At 51.0% G+C, this 15,752-nt stretch overlaps 6 protein-coding genes across 6 annotated transcripts; 3 read left to right on the top strand and 3 right to left on the bottom strand.

Moving 5' to 3' along the window:
* Positions 1-1,274: 1,274 nt before the first annotated feature.
* On the bottom strand, positions 1,275-2,700 carry CC77DRAFT_871691 (hypothetical protein). The gene is made up of 3 exons (XM_018533496.1): positions 2,428-2,700; positions 1,892-2,376; positions 1,275-1,829 (listed from the first exon to the last, which is right to left on the bottom strand). Exons 1-3 carry the CDS (start codon positions 2,575-2,577, stop codon positions 1,346-1,348), a joined length of 1,119 nt encoding a protein of 372 aa, XP_018386801.1. The 5' UTR covers positions 2,578-2,700; the 3' UTR covers positions 1,275-1,345.
* Positions 2,701-3,855: 1,155 nt separating this feature from the next.
* Positions 3,856-5,806, bottom strand: CC77DRAFT_934413 (MBOAT-domain-containing protein; the record flags this gene model as incomplete). The annotated part of the gene is made up of 5 exons (XM_018534379.1): positions 3,856-4,418; positions 4,468-5,486; positions 5,537-5,636; positions 5,690-5,734; positions 5,785-5,806. The coding sequence occupies 5 exons, from the start codon at positions 5,804-5,806 to the stop codon at positions 3,856-3,858; spliced, it is 1,749 nt and encodes a 582-aa protein (XP_018386800.1).
* A 330-nt stretch (positions 5,807-6,136) lies between these two features.
* On the top strand, positions 6,137-9,146 carry CC77DRAFT_1049918 (hypothetical protein; the record flags this gene model as incomplete). Its single annotated transcript, XM_018527596.1, has 5 exons — positions 6,137-7,568; positions 8,282-8,309; positions 8,343-8,430; positions 8,493-8,679; positions 8,735-9,146. The coding sequence occupies 5 exons, from the start codon at positions 6,137-6,139 to the stop codon at positions 8,881-8,883; spliced, it is 1,884 nt and encodes a 627-aa protein (XP_018386799.1). The 3' UTR covers positions 8,884-9,146.
* A 473-nt stretch (positions 9,147-9,619) lies between these two features.
* CC77DRAFT_988465 (alcohol oxidase) lies at positions 9,620-11,726 on the top strand (the record flags this gene model as incomplete). Its single annotated transcript, XM_018536274.1, has 4 exons — positions 9,620-9,962; positions 10,012-10,146; positions 10,198-11,117; positions 11,174-11,726. Exons 1-4 carry the CDS (start codon positions 9,711-9,713, stop codon positions 11,724-11,726), a joined length of 1,860 nt encoding a protein of 619 aa, XP_018386798.1. The 5' UTR covers positions 9,620-9,710.
* A 952-nt stretch (positions 11,727-12,678) lies between these two features.
* Positions 12,679-13,719, top strand: CC77DRAFT_1089579 (hypothetical protein). The gene has a single exon (XM_018529481.1). The coding sequence runs from the start codon at positions 12,688-12,690 to the stop codon at positions 13,504-13,506; it is 819 nt and encodes a 272-aa protein (XP_018386797.1). The 5' UTR covers positions 12,679-12,687; the 3' UTR covers positions 13,507-13,719.
* A 711-nt stretch (positions 13,720-14,430) lies between these two features.
* On the bottom strand, positions 14,431-15,271 carry CC77DRAFT_1061057 (hypothetical protein; the record flags this gene model as incomplete). The annotated part of the gene is made up of 2 exons (XM_018528388.1): positions 14,431-15,023; positions 15,085-15,271. The coding sequence occupies 2 exons, from the start codon at positions 15,269-15,271 to the stop codon at positions 14,431-14,433; spliced, it is 780 nt and encodes a 259-aa protein (XP_018386796.1).
* Between the last annotated feature and the right edge of the window lie 481 nt (positions 15,272-15,752).

The following is a 15,752-nucleotide window of genomic DNA, read 5'->3' as shown; positions in this document are numbered from 1 at the left end:
TATAAGCCGTCCGACTATCCACGTGACATAGCTAACCGTCAGACAGCGCCTCCCCGAAAGCGTCCTTATGCACCAGGAGCAATAGCCGCCGCTCGACTCACTGAGCGTATCAACAGCATCAGACCTACTAAGGAGGGCATGAGAGCGACAACTAGCCGTACTGACAACCAAATCAGAACACTGCACCGTCCTTGAACCCAAAGGGCGTGCAGGCTCGCCTGAGAAGTGTCGCCACCTCGCGATTGACGACCACCGCAACTAGAGTGGACGGTCAGCAAATGCTAGATGTACGCACACTTTCATTTGAGAATGATCCATCACCTGAGTTACGCTGGCTCCTGTCAATCTTGTGCTGTGTGTAGAGCAGGCATGAAGAAGCTGGAGGACGATCAGGTTCTTGCCGAGTGAGATCTGATTGATCAGCAAAGGGCAGCGCTCAAGGGAATTACAACTTTCGTCCCAGTTATCGCCGACCTCACGAGGAAGACTATGAGTTCCGCAGGGAAACACGTCTCCCGATAGTAAGTACGTATGCGATACTTACTTTCGCGCCAGTTTACTGGTGCTACTATTGTTGACCAACTTCAGCCATGTTGGTCGCGGCCTTCCGAATGAGACCACCATGCCAGTTTCGAAAAGGCGTGGGCCGCACTCCACGACGAACACATCCGCGACATTAGGACAATTACTAAGCCCGAAAACACAATTCCGCCTTCGACGACGATGACGCCCTCAAAGGATCAACAATCCAAGAAAGGCTATCACACTTAGAACCTGACAGCAGATATCTTTGCTAGTCAATGAGGTCCGACCAAAGTCAGCATGGTATGAAGATATTCGAACTGCTGCTGAGTGCGAAGAGTTAACTAGGAGGCTTTGTAGTGATGGCCTTTACTACTATATCGACGACCAATATAGGGATGAGAAGGCGATTTAGACGAGCAATATGAGCAAAGATCAAGGCACCAAGTGAATACTGATACGCCATGAACGCAGTATGCCCGGTGCTTAGTTTTGAAGAATGCAATTCTTTACATCCAATTGGACATTACGAACCCCACATGTGGTCGCCTCTTCTTGTTCAAAGGTTATAAGCACAGTCTCGTTCTTGTCTGCCCACCTTTACTGTCACGAATCGCCTTCTTCTGAATCTTGGATCGGTGGAAGGATTGTTGCTGATACTATATTTCTTGCTATATTATAAGGCTAAAAAGCCGGGCGTGGGGTTTTCTGGAAAGGCGAAAAAATCTCAAACCCTGAATATGCTGGTGGTGATTGGACGAGAAAGACAAGTCGCGAATGAACGGGAAAGGTATTGCAAGTGAAATTTCCATTAAATAGAATATCAGCGGGCTATACCCAGAAAAGACCTGGCTTTGTGGTCAGACTGAGCATCGCTCTCGATGGTCACCGTGACCGTGTTCGTCTGCATGATATGATCGTCCTCGTATGCTGTCATACGGTGAACTCTTCCCAGCTCTTCATCATCCAGTATACCTCTCTGACTGGAGTCATCTCCGTTTTCTTCGATTACGGTCCAGTGGCCCTCTTTTCCTTTACCCATGGCATGTACGGTCGTGGTAGTTGCAGAGTGTTGACTTTGGTTCAGTCTCGACAGCGGCACGCTTTTGTTGGTCCGAGTATGCGAGCGCGAATAAGAAGAGATCGTTTCCTTGAAGAACACACGGAGAATGGGGATGGAGGCGGCAATAATGGCAGTCGCTGTCTCGACGGCAGTCCAAATGGTGAGCTCCTTGCCGTTGAAGGAAAAGTCCCCCTGTCCGAGTTGAATTACATATACGCCTTTGACGATTGCGCAAACACCAGATCTGAAGTCCAATGTTAGCGATCTGATGCCGTTAACCAGAAGGGCGATTTGAATGACACTCACAAAACACCCATGCTCATAGCGATACCCACTCCAATCTTCTCGCGGAGCCTTAGCTGTAATCCCCATATAAGATACCATGGCAAAAGCGCAAGCGCAAAGTCTGCCGCAGCACACCATGCAGCATTGAAAATCCCATAATTGATGGAGTGACTGGGATCCCAGCAAGTCCCAGGGATAGTGTCATTCCAAGCCTTCTCCATTGGGTGACACTGTACCCATGTGGCCAACGCACTTGGCAACATTATGAGAAAGAGGGTGACGATGCAGAACCATACGAACCAGCGTAGGTAGCCTGTCGTGAGGCGGAGTAGAGTGACGCCAAAGGAGATCTTCGAGAAAGTCGAGGCGAAACAAGATATCGACGCAGCAACGGACATGCCAAGAGCAACTGTGGTGAGATATTTGACTGGAATATCTTCTGTTCGCTTCCCGAACCCTAGTTGTTGTCCTGCTTGGGTGATGGCGGCCTGAGCCAGTAGGAGGACCTGTTCGCAAAGTGTCAGCGAAGTCGTGATTACGACAGAAACTCAACATACCCAAGAAACGGCTAGAATGTAATCATCCCACCAAAGACCTTGTTTGCGACTCATCTTTGCGTAGAACCTGATGCCCAAGAAGCCACCACTCAACACCGTTAACATCCATGTTACGCCAGCAATCACAGGGCCATTGTCCGGCACACCCATTTCAGTGCGCTCAGTCTGGAGGACCACCAATCTTTATCAGCCAAAGTGAATGTGCAGTCATGCGTAGTGAGCGTCCATGCGATGATCGTCGAGAGAAGCAAAGACGGACTGTGGGGGGTGGGGGGTGAAAACCATGCAGCAGGATCAGCTCAAGCACTTTCAACACGGTCCCAATCATACCCAAAGCCGGCGGTACATCATCTCGGCATTCGCCGTATCCTGGGGCGGAACTGAAATGTGGTAGTCATGCTAGAATGTCCACTCGACACGCGACATGGCGTGTTTGGAATTAGAACACTAGAAGCATGTCCTCGGGAAGTGGAGTCGGATCAGGCTAGTGTGGCGCAAACACTACACATCTTCCTCGTGTCTAGCAATGGTTTGGAATGCATCACTCGGCCATTAAGCCAGTCCAGGGAAGGGGCACCGTTAGCTGACCATCCGGCAGTGAAATGCAGCCAAGTGTTGAAGCAGGGACAGAAAGGCTTGAAAGAACGCGATCGTACAGTAGGCTGAACAGGGATATACCTTCCAGGTACCTGGCCCTCGGAGATGACGATGCTGCAAGTGAGCGTTGCAACCTGATGAACGGAGTTGGGTTGTTGACATTGAGCGGCTGGCGCCCCATGCGGATGTGCGCCTAGGGGGTCTCAGATCCAGCGGGATGCGCGATCGATTGTGCGATTTGTCGGACCGATCTGCGCAACCAACTTGTCAACGTTCTAGGCCTTTGGCAACTTCCAAGAATCGCATGTAATGTGTGATTCGGCGATCATAGATTGGCTGTCAACCTAATGGCAATTCGGCAGTTGAAGTAGACTTTCGGTGACAGGAGCTTCCAAAACACCAGGTGCAGAAGTGCTCGGGGCTCTCGTGCGTGGCGCTGAAGTGACGCGGCGTCGGTGTCAAAAATCCGGCACTACCGAACGACGGCGCAGAAATAGAGTTCACGCCACGTTGGGATCCACGACACTCGCTACCTCCGACGTGAGGTGACAATCTCTGTTGTTGCCGGTATCTGATGCTGAGTTGAACGGTTGACCTGGGCGGTATGATCTGCCCGAGTCTTTGAAGTTGGGCAGGAGCAATGGACGTGCACGAAGATCTGGGTCATGTCCGGTCGATTATTGAAAAGCTCGGAAATAAGCCCGCACCACCTCTTGCTACTGCATATGTATTCAGGCTATATTGAACGGCTCAGCTCAAGACCGGCCACGTTCTCATACCTATCCCGTATACATTTCTGTAACTGAAGTATTGCCTCAAGTGTATCCTGCTCTACCCCTTTTTGTTAAACTGCTTCAGCTTCTCTTGCACGGCTTTCTTGACGTCGAACCCTTGCATCACACTACCCCTCCTCTTCCTCTGCTCGATCTCTGCTTTGACTTCTGCTACTATCTCGTCAATTTCTGCTTCAGGGTCGTCTGCAATACCCAAGAGAGGCATCTTAGCATGGCCTGCAACACTATCTGCCGAGTTGGTCCTTGCTAGCCTTTCTCTTCGGATTTCCTCACGTGCTGCCTTCTCGATCGCAGGGTCGTCGAAGTTGTTGGCTGCGGGCTGTGGTGTACGTGCCGACTGGCGCTGAACGAGCTGCTTTCGGAAAGGGAACGACCGCGAGAATAACGCGAAGGATGCGGCGACGCCAATGAGGGTGTAGAAGTAGACCCTTGCCCAGACCTTTATGGTATCGGAGAAGCCGAGCAGGATGAAGGGTGCGACCACGTACGCGAAAACAGTCTGTGTGAGGATAACGGTAAACAGGTCGTAGTATTTCTTCGAGGGTAGTGGCGATTTTCCGTCGGGCGTCATGAATAGTGGGCGTATCAAACGGCGGCCATCTGGTATATGTTAGCATACGACGCATTAGACATATGACAGGCAGCCTACTCTTTGCAGCAGTTTGTACGAATGCAGCTAGAACGAACGCAAGGTAATAGCCGGGGTAAAAGCCATGCCAGAACGCACTGGTCACAAAGGTCGCTAGAGTAGCTCTGAAGCCAGGTTTCTTGCCCTTTGGTGTGACTCGAAGATACATGTAGTTCTTCAGCCAGTTGTTGGTGTTGATGTTCCAAAAGCCAAGGTAAGCGCGAGCATTCTGCGCACTCTCGATCTCGAGTGGCATAATGTTGGTGAGACGGTCCCACTTGGGTCGGCCAGTCTTGGGATCAAGGCCGTTGTAGCCGATTCCTGAAAGAATGCATGAACCCTCAGACAAACTCCAAACTGCATAGTACTTCATGCGAGTAGTGAGGCCGAGCATATAGAGCTGCCATATCCTACGGAAGAAGTTGTATTGCATGTATTCGCCACCGAGGAAGAAAGCTGGATAGTACCAGCTTGAGAATTTAATGAATGCGATAAGCCAGAGAGTACCGTATACACCTTTTGTAATTGCAGGCATGCCGCTGCGAGGAATCTTACGCTTCTTGCGTGTTGGTGGTGCTTTGGATGGATCAGTGCCTGGGGGGAGGGTAAACATAGTCGTGGTGATGTATTGGCTGTAGTCGGCGTAGTCAAAAGCTGGGCCGGCCATGATAGCAGGGAAGAAGAAGACGTAGCCGATGTAGTCGAGAATGCTGGGCATAGTCCGGATAGCGTGATCTCGCTGGACTTCGCTAAGTTCAGAGTCAGGAAGTCGACCGTCTTGAACGTTCCAGCAGAAGGCAGTGAGCTTCATGACCAGGACCATTTGAGCTCCTGTGATGTCGAAAACAGATGGATCGTTGACGGCCTGTCGGTAGATGTGGTTCACCGACATGTGGCCCATAAGGAAGACAAAGCCGATCCATGGCATGTACGGGGAGTGGACTTTAGAGGAGATGAGGTAGGCACCGCCGGCACTGATGAATATGGTCCGCAGGCCGGACCACAGGTCAAATAGTCCAACAAGGTAGAACATGGAAACGCTGTCATTGTTAACACTAGATGGTGATATGTTACGGACGAGGGATTTCACCTTATTACGAAAACATTCTTCTTCCATGGATCCTTGTCCGGTATCCTTTTTAGGACAGCAGCCAAGGGATAGGACAGGTAAAAAGAGAAGACGAGCTTCACTGGGTGGGGTTAGCAAAACAGGCATATGGACGGAACAGTTGGAAATGCTTACGCTCATCAGCCGAGTTTCCAAGTATACCGGCCACATATTCGAAAGCTTCACGGTAGTCAGTACATCTGGTATGTGCTTAGTTGGCAGATACGTACGTGCGTTGATGTAGGGCAACATGATGCCAACTGTCAAGCTGACGAAAAGCCAGATCCAGGAACTAATGGCGTGGTGCAGGGGACAGATGGCAGGACAGCAATAGCAGTCTTATATGCAGAGTATCAGCATCGTCTCGAGGGGTGAAAGTGCAGATGACGGTGCGAGTGTGGCTGAAATACGAAGTAAAGAGGGAAGCCAGGATGACGTCGCGGCACCTTTACCCGAGGCCCGTGCGAGACTGCTCAGCTCTCACTGGCCAACTTTTTCGAGACACGAGCTTCCACGCGACTTCGCGTACCGTCCACGAGCGCAACCACGGCGCATTCTGGATAACGAGCACCAGCCGCCAAGATGAGTACGACGTACAACCTCGAGCCAAACCCGACCGCCAAAGTCGTCCTGCACACCACCACCGGCGACCTCGAAATCGAGCTCTTCGCCAAGCAGACGCCCATCACCTCGCGCAACTTCCTGCAGCTGTGCCTCGATGGCTACTACGACAACACCGTCTTCCACCGCCTGGTCAAGGGCTTCATCATCCAGGGCGGCGACCCCACGGGCACCGGCCAGGGCGGAGAGAGCAGCTACGATGGCGAGCCCTTTGCGGACGAGTTCCACAGCCGGCTGAAGTACACGAGGCGAGGCCTGCTGGGCATGGCCAACACGGGAAAGAAGGACGACAACGGCAGCCAGTTTTTCTTCACCCTGGCGGCGACACCAGAGCTGCAGGAGAAGAACACCATGTTCGGCCGGGTGGCAGGCGACACCATCTACAACCTAATGAAGATGGCCGAGGCCGAGATACGGGACGGAAGCGACGATCAGCCCATGTATCCCACCAAAGTCACAGGCGCCGAGATCATCATCAACCCATTCGAGGACATGGTCAAGAGGGTGCAGGTGGCTGCGCGCACAGAGCCCGAGACGAAGAAGGCCAAGAAGCACAAGAGGAAGGCCGGCAAGAACGTGCTCAGCTTTGGCGATGATGCAGCCGAGGCTGACTCTGCGCCCATTGCGAAGAAGCCCAAGTTCAACACCAAGCTGGTCAGTGCAGGCGAGGAAAAGCCCGTGTCGAAAGCACCCGAGGAGACGAGAGAGATACCCATACGCAAGCCATCCCGAAAATCGCCGCCGAGGTCTCCGTCACCCAAACCCGCTCCAAAAGCCGCGCTCCGGTCGCCACCCAAGCCTAAAGCCAAAACTCCACCACGCGAGCTTTCGCCTGAATCTGAGAAACGATCGAAACTAGACCGTGTCAACCAGCAGATCGCCGACCTCAAGGCATCCATGAAGCGAAACACCTCCGCCCAAGATACAGGGCCGGCCAAAAAGAAGTCGCTATTAGAGGCCATGGTGCCAACATCCACAACACGAGGAAGGAAGCGAGGGGCTGGTGGCAACGCAAAGGACGAACAATCTGCACTGGACATCCTCTCCCGATTCAAGTCGAAACTAGAATCAGCCGACTCCACCGCAGCCCCCAAGACCGTCACACCAACACTACCCGAGGAAGCAACGAATGGCAACTCCAATGGAGATGCGAATGGAGCCAATGATGAAGATGAGGCTGCATGTGACTTGCATTTCATAGTGGGCTGCCAGTCTTGCAAAGCCTGGGACAAGCAGGATGAAGAGGAGTCAGATGACGACGCGGGATGGATGTCACATTCGTTGAGTTTCGCAAAAGACAGATTAGGGAAGGATCTCGAGTGGAAGCGGAAGAACGAAGAGGAGCTGTTGGTCATTGACCCAAGAGAGGAGGCGAAACGGCATAAAGCTGAAGGTAAAAAGGTCAGGAGATGACGAGATAGTGGGAGAGCAGATAATGTCAAGTTCTCACGCAGGACCCATGCACTAGAGCTTACGACGCTGATCAAACATGATCTGTCATGGCCGAGGACCACTTGGAAACTCTGGACTTTAACATTATTCCTTGAGAGCGCGATAACGACTGCCGCAGCCAAACCATTTCTAGATCCTCGGAGCCATTTCCCATCATCATCTCATCATACCGATTGAGTGCTTTCGTAGACGGCCCGTTCTATCTGTTGTCCTCCACGCATGTATTACGCGTAGTAGATCGCCTTGTGTGGACCATGTGCGGCTTAAGCGATTTGTTTGCCTTTACCACGTCTATCGTGGGAACTACGCGAGCGGTGTGAAGGCGGAGAAGGGTAGTGGACTGAGCTGTGGCCCACCGTTTTTAGACGTCGCCTTCACTTTCCCCCACGTATATCTCGGACAATCCGCAGTCGCAATTTCTATTGTCGGACATTCGACTACCCCAATACGCTGACAGGGGCATTCCACGACGTCTTGGTCTACAGAGCAACTCCGTCCGCTATCTTCAAGAGGTGAGTTTGTTCCTACATTAATTACTGCTCCGATCGACGGGCGCGCGTTTCCTGCAGTCGTCGCAACAGCTCGACACAGGTTTACACAACCCCACCCTGTGCCTTTCCTAGCTATCACAACTATACAAAACTGCCGTTACAGGTCTTTCCCAATGTGCTCGAACTGACGTGTACGTATCTGACCCTTTGCTGACAGTCAGCAGTGCTGTCGCCAAAATGCCGGTCAATTGGAATGACAAAGACGTTCTCGAGCGCCTCTTCATCGCGGCTCTCGCCTCTCTCGACAACAAGGTACGTGGAACTAGCTACCACTATTTCCCTGTAGCAGCCACACTAACCCCAGCGTCGCGCAGATCAACATCAACGAAGTTGCTCGCATCTATGGCGAGGATATGACCTATCACGCCCTCGAAAATCGGATGCGTAGATACAAGAAGGAAGCTACAACGCTCAAAGATGAAGCAGCGGACCGTGAGGGCGCCGTGAAGAGTCCGATGAAGACACGCACCAAGAAGAGCGACGCTGGTTCTCCCAAGGGCGGTACGCTTTGCGAACACCCTCTTTCACTATTTTGCTTTACTGATTCGGCATATAGCTGTCAAGACTGGGCGAATCACCAAGAAGGCGACCACTACTACAAAGATCAAGTCTGAGCCGCTTGTTGACGAAGAGCTGCTTCACGGTATGGGCGAGGAGGCGGTAGGAGACGATGAGGCGGTCGACGAAACCGATGAATTTGTTTGAGGCTAAGCGGCGCTAAATGCCCCATCGCCTATGGAACATGTCTGTTTCTAGAAGTTTTGGCGCTTTGCAGGCTTCCATAAGTTGGAGCTTCGATGTCGATGCGCAAGCCGCAGAGGCAATGGGCTCCCAAAATTGCTGAAGTTCATCCATCGAGCACGGGTAAACATCGACAGCGCATGAAGTGTTTCTGTATCTGCATCTTCAGAACTTTGGATGAATATGGGTAAAGAATCTTCAGAAAATTCACCACGGATTTTCATATCACGATTTTTTTTACTAAACTACCTGCTAATGAGTGACGTTCACCCACTTCAAATCACTCCAGCAACCTACGGACATCGGACGTATCCGACACCGTAACCTTCTGCGATCAGTGCGTGTAAAATTAGTCTGTTGTCTACAGCTTCACCGTTCGAACGCAGACATGTTAACAGCCTGGAAGCTGATATCAGCAATACAATTCCATTACTGCGTCGATCATGCAGCACGATATGCAACGGTATGGCCGGACCAATAAGTGCTTGCCATCCTACCCAGGCACTCAATCTAGCAAGGCGAAAGCTAGGGGATATATGCAGAAGACGTTACGCGAGTTGTACACTTTATCTTGTTCGCCAGTATTGGCCGAAAGAGGGTCTATGCTTATGTCGGGCCGTCGTGTCGGGTGGACTAATAGCCTTGCATTGATTGCGCTCTGTGCCTGCATATCCGGCGATATTTGCAGATCATCCCTACCGGTTAGCTCAAGCTTGGAGAGAGAACCTACTTGAGCTCGAGCATCTCAACTTGCTATCGATGTATTCAGTCTCTCGTAGACCTCGTCCATCATGGCTCCTCTCAGGTCGATTATCGCGGCTCTTGCTTTACTGAGTGTCAAGGCTCTGGCCGCTACGTCGATCGACAACAAAACTTATGAGTACATTGTTGTAGGCTCTGGACCTGGCGGTGGACCGCTTGCTTCCAATCTTGCCAGAGCCGGTCACTCTGTGCTGCTCCTTGAAGCTGGAGATGACCAGACGGAGAACGTCAACGTTTCGAATTGGTTGAACTTCAATATAGCAGGCAACGATCCGGCCACAGTAAGTGTGTGATCGAATTGGACCGACACACAATTAACGGATCGTTTAGCGATGGGATTTCTTCGTGAAGCACTCTGATGACGAAGCCAGGGAAGCAAGATACTTGCATAGAACTTGGCGTAAGCCAGATGGAAGCTTCTACGTTGGCACTGTGCCCCCCGAAGACTCTACCGCTCTGGGAATTGTAAGTATATCAGATTCATGCGCTCAACGCGGCTTTTGACTGTACATACAGTACTACCCACGCGCAGGCACTCTAGGAGGCTGTGCTATGCATAATGGCTGCTTGACGATGAATCCCAACGATGCGGATTGGGATGAGATCGCTGACATGACTGGAGACGACACTTGGTCGCATGAGAATATGAGAAAATATCTTGTCAAGCTTGAGAAAGTGCATTACAACAGCACATACGAACATGGTCATGACGGTTGGCTCGATATGACTATGATGGATCCTGGCTACACGACCAGCGCAGATGCCAAACAGCTCAGCGGATTAGCTGCGCAAGCTGCGGGCTACTCTATGTCTTCTACCTCAACACTACTACAGCGCGACATGAACGGGGCTCAATCCGATCGCGATCATCTTGTCGGACCATTTGGAGGGGTCTCTCATATCAACCCCAATGGACGTCGGTCGTCGCCCGGCTACTACGCTCGAGATACGGCTGCTTCCGGCAAGTATCCTCTGACTATCTCGCTGGACACGTTAGCAACCAAGATCATCTTCGACAAAGCTTCTCTCGGTCTTCCAAAAGCGATCGGTATTGAGTACCTGCATGGGAAGAGTCTCTACAGTGCTGATCCTCGTTACAACTCCAACGTCAAAGGCGTTGCGGGGAAGGTGTTCGCGTCAAAGGAAGTGATCATCTCTGGAGGAGCTTTCAACTCACCACAGCTCCTTATGCTTTCCGGTATCGGTCCGCTTAAGCAACTTGCCAAGTTTAACATTGCACCAGTGGTAGACTCGCCTGGTGTGGGCAAACAGATGGCTGACAACTATGAGGCTGGTATCTTATCGCTAGGCAATCGTCCCGTTACTGGCATGTCGGAGGTCTTTCCGAACTTTTGGAAGACTTCTACTTCGCAACTGGGGATCCGAGACATCTATATGTGGTGTGGTTCTTTTCTCTTCGAGGGGTTCTGGCCAGGGTATGCAATTGCAGCTGTTCACACAATTTATTGAACATCCGCTAACCTACCAGCAGCTTTCCCAACCGACCTCCGTACTTTAATGAGACCTACGGCCCAGCGCAGTACGAATGCGCAATGGTTCATATGAACCCACGCTCCCAAGCGGGTACCGTTGAACTTCGATCTGCTGACCCGCGTGACGTTCCTGCCATTAACCTCAACTTCTTCAAAGATGGAGCAGAGGAAGATCTTCAAGCTATCTACGAGGGTGCCGAATGGGTACGTTCCTGGTTGTCGAAAGTAGATCCATCGGCACCTGACTCGTTGGCTCCTTTCCGCGAGCTGCATCCATGTGAAGGCGTGATTGGGAAGCAAAACTGTACAATCGAGAGCCAGAAGGCGTACATAAAAGAGCAGGCCTACAGCCACCATGCTAGTAGTAGTTGCAGGATTGGTGCTGATGGAGACAAGTACGCCGTACTGGATAGCAAGTTCAGAGTGAGAGGAACAAGGGGTTTACGAGTTGTGGATGCAAGCTCGTTTCCTAAGGTGCCTGGAGGCTTCCCAGTGCTGCCTACTATGATGATCAGCGAGAAAGCTACCGAGGATGTCCTCGCTGACACGTAAGTGTATGACTGGTCGCTTAGAGCGACACTAGGTTCGGCTGATGTGTAATTGATTGCACAGGACGCTTGGACCGTAAGTACTAGAACAGAGAACTCGACCCTCACGATTACACAAGACACACATCTGTGGAGGAAACTTCACTTTTACTTTTCCATATCCTGCTTCATCTCAGTGCCTCCACGAATCATTTCTTTCCGGCCTACAGCGAAGTACACGCTACGACAAAGTCGAGGCCGCACCCTGCCCAAATCATTCTCTTCAGGTTTGTTGATCTCCAGCCGAATTTCACCTCACGATGTACGAGCACATACCAAACAATTTTATGCTCCCATGTCAAAGACGCCCATCCGAACGGACAGGCCCACGTAGCTCTCAAGAATGTCCATATGTCGAATGCTATCTTCAATACCTGCTGAGATATCCTCAATACCTGCTGAGAAGTGCACGGAGAAGAGTGCAATGGTAAAGAATTAGCACACGCTTGCAGCATCAACACCTACATAGCTTGTGATAAGAAAATATGGAGGCAGTACTCTCGATCCTCTCTTTTATTGAGACACAAGAATTTCGATTGTTTCTTCCGCTGGTCAGATTTCTGACTTTCCCTTGTCTGGCCTTTGATCTTGGAAGAAACGTCATTCCTCGCGATGGGCACACCCTTGTCAAAGGTTGAGCGATAGTCGGAATTGAAATGTATTGTCGTCGCTCCTCCCTTCCCATACCTGGACTTCGCGACATACATGACGCAGGTGCTATTCTCCTTCCCATGTCATCGCATCTTACCTGCCTCGAGGAAAATTGCTTGCAGTCATGTCTGCCTATAAGAAATCGCCCTCCCGCCCATTCACCTCTCTCCACATCCCTCCCCATTCTTCCGGCGTCGCAACTCTTTCGGCGAAGCATTTCATAGCGAGTAGTAATCAATTCCTCACGTCAAAAACACTGTTTTCACACCGAGGCCATGTTCTTGATTTCACTTCTCTTTTTGTTGCTCTCACCTGCCTCAATTTTCGCCAAAAACGTGCCGCGACTCGACAACGCCAAGAACCACGATCAGCGTATTGTCAATCTCTCGTATACTGGCTTCGGCAGCGCAACGATCACATTCAAAGACTCACGAGAAAACGAGATATTCGACTACGCCATTGTCACGAAATACACCACCTATCACCCAAATATCCTCACCAATGCTCTAGTGGCCAACGGCTACAAGACTACCATGCTCGAAAGTGGTAGACTATGTGGCTGGACGAAAGTTAAATCCGTGTATAGAACGCTGGGTATGGACTTCCGCAACCATCGTGGCGATATCTACTGGAAATATAGTGACTCAATCCACATACCATCGTCCATGAGTCAAGCACCCAGCGAGGACATTATCAACGACATCACAAACATCCTCATCCGTAACCCGCCTGCTGGAGACGTCTACTTGCTTTGCACAATTATCCTCGCGTGGACAACCAGCCTACTAGGCTACATGCTCTTCATGATACTGCTTATGGCCTGCATCAAGAAGTTTGATCGGAACACGAACAGGTCAAAGGATACTGAGGTCGACGAGGGTATCGAGCTCGACTCAATGGAGATACCTAATTACGACAGTCTGTCGGAGACCGTCATCGGAGCAACGCCATTCGAGGATGTCAAATACACCTATACCAGCCCTCAGTCTGGTCGCACTCCTTCCACAGGCTCGATGCGCTCAGATCTCCTCCCCACGTACTCGCGGGAAGAAACCAGACATGGGTCGACATTCGACAATATCCGGATAGGCTAATACTTTCTGGTGGTGGTTTAGTGGGGTCGTTTGCTCGTTTCACGTCGTTTCAGGGGTCGCGACTTTTCGTTTGCATGGTCTGAAAGAAGGACGAGTTTGTTATGTCGCATTCGAGCATGCTGTTATGGTTTTGTGTATGGCAAACCTACGTTTGTTTGGTTTCTCATACTTCCTATCCTTGTGACTGTTTTTAACTTGTCCTTGTTGTCCTTGTATCGTTTCCAATGAGAGCCACTACAATCTATAGGCGTTCAGCAGTCATTGTGGTGCGAACCTTCGAAGGTTCAGTACGTACAGCATTTATGAATGGCGTCGCCCTGCTGTCGTGATTGCGGAGCCTTGGCCACTTTCAGTCTTCCCGTTCAACGCCCGACCCAGACTTGAGTCGATGCTTAGTGACGCGGTATCTGCCTGACACAATCTCAAACGTGTCTAGTGAGGCTCATATCGAACGTAATCTCCACTCATGCAGTCACTGCTACACATGGAGACACTTTGGATCGGTGGCGGTGGCGCTGCGCAGGTTGACGCGAGTTTACATGCCCGTGCCTACCTGCGAAAATGGCGTTGACCAGTCCCCAGGCTTGAGGGAGATACGGACCGGAGAGAGATGTGTCAATCGGCAAGGCGGCCAAGCAAAGCATCTTTCGTGTTGTCGTACACCAATAGAGCGGAAGTAAGCAGACTGACAATAGTCAATAGTCAACATCTAGGCAACGTCGACAGAACCGCCAATTCATGACTAACTTCTTGCATTATGATGAGCAGGTGTGATTTGATTTATCAATTAAACAAGGTTATGTTACAGTTTGCAAAAGTTGGGCAATAGTCGCTGAATACAGGTAAGAATTCGCGTGTGGTTGGAACAATGCTTCACTCTCTGTTCATGCGCCAATGTGCCTTCGTCGACAAAACATCCACTCACTACATCTCGTATCTCACTGGCGGTGCCCCATCGTTTGGCGGCTTGTGTGCATGCACCCCTGCTGCGTGCTGCGGATCCAACTCTATCAAGCTATCAGGTGGAGCCTCGTTTAAAGGAGGTGCGTAATGACCATATTTGTACTGCTCAGAGACTTGAGGACTGGGTGTTTTGGGCCGATCAACCCCTTTTTTCTTGTGGTGACGGAACAAGAGGAAACCGACGATCAATCCGAGGAGGAGCGCGACAGGTATCCCAACCCCAACTCCAATTTTAGCTGAGGTGGGGAAGCTGCTCGCGGGCGAGGCTGAACTGGGCATGGGTACGGCTGTTGGTACATTGGTTTGTATTGAACTTCCTGCGCTGGAAGAAGAGGTTGTTGCAGAGGTCGTTGAGCTTGATAGGAGTGAAGACGAAGCCGACGAAATTGAAGCCGATGCCGAGTCGGCCTTATCTTCGAGATAGAGATACTGACTGAAGTCGACTGGGTCCGCTTCACCCTCTTGGTAAAGGGTCAGCTGGAACAGGTTCGACAAGGTCAGGTTGAAGTCAGTCGTGATAGGCCAAACCACGTCAGTCTTGTTCACGACACTCTCTGCTCACCATCGTTAGTCAGAGTTACTCCGATAGATGTCAGAGATGATGGTTTTTCGTACGTGTGATATATTGCTTGTCTCCAACGAGTACGCCCGTCGTCCGGTTTGCCTGCCATAGGAGAATAGATGAGGTGATGCCAGCCGGTGGCTCCGTCCAGTAGATCGTGAGTTTGTCACCTAAATAGTATACCTGCGCATCGCTGAAATCCAATGGTGTCGGATTCCACGGCGGAACGATGAATTGCATGAGTGCTGGGAATTAAGACAGGATGTCGAATACGATAACTCAATGTCCCAGTAAAGGCACAACCAAGCGAGAAGGACTGATGTTCAGAGAGGCAAGTAGGTGAGAGGATAGGGGGCGACTTTGACAAGTTCCGTAGGGTACAAGCGAATCAAAGCAGTGTGATTTGAAAGGAGGAAATGCGTGAGGCTGAATCAGGCGGCTTGTGGAAGCAAAACGCTTCAAGACCTTGCGTGGGGGCTGAAAGCAAGTTCGCGCGAAGCCATGCTTCAGGCTTACAGGCAGAGAATCTCGATATCGATGTCAATGTCATGGTCGAGCGAAAAATGGGCTGTCTGATCCGCTCCTCCAATACCATGACGATTCTGCCGTGGCTGATAGTGTGGCAAGAGACAGTATCGGTGTACGCACGAGAACGTATGTTGATCAGAATAGGGAGCGTAACACCACGCATGCGGCAGACCTTTGGATAGGCCTCCCAGAT

Source organism: Alternaria alternata (genome assembly GCF_001642055.1).
Source record: "Alternaria alternata strain SRC1lrK2f unplaced genomic scaffold CC77scaffold_9, whole genome shotgun sequence".
Taxonomy (NCBI): domain Eukaryota; kingdom Fungi; phylum Ascomycota; class Dothideomycetes; order Pleosporales; family Pleosporaceae; genus Alternaria; species Alternaria alternata.
This window is presented reverse-complemented; position numbering and strand designations above follow the sequence as displayed.

Excerpts from the sequence above, each read along its gene's own strand:
- CC77DRAFT_1089579 (XM_018529481.1), top strand. The coding sequence starts at position 12,688 with ATGTTCTTGATTTCACTTCTCTTTTTGTTGCTCTCACCTGCCTCAATT.
- CC77DRAFT_871691 (XM_018533496.1), bottom strand. The coding sequence starts at position 2,577 with ATGGGTGTGCCGGACAATGGCCCTGTGATTGCTGGCGTAACATGGATG. Across the intron at positions 2,377-2,427 it reads ACATTCTAGCCGTTTCTTGG|GTCCTCCTACTGGCTCAGGC; the intron begins GTATGTTGAGTT and ends CTTTGCGAACAG. Across the intron at positions 1,830-1,891 it reads GCTATGAGCATGGGTGTTTT|ATCTGGTGTTTGCGCAATCG; the intron begins GTGAGTGTCATT and ends ATTGGACTTCAG.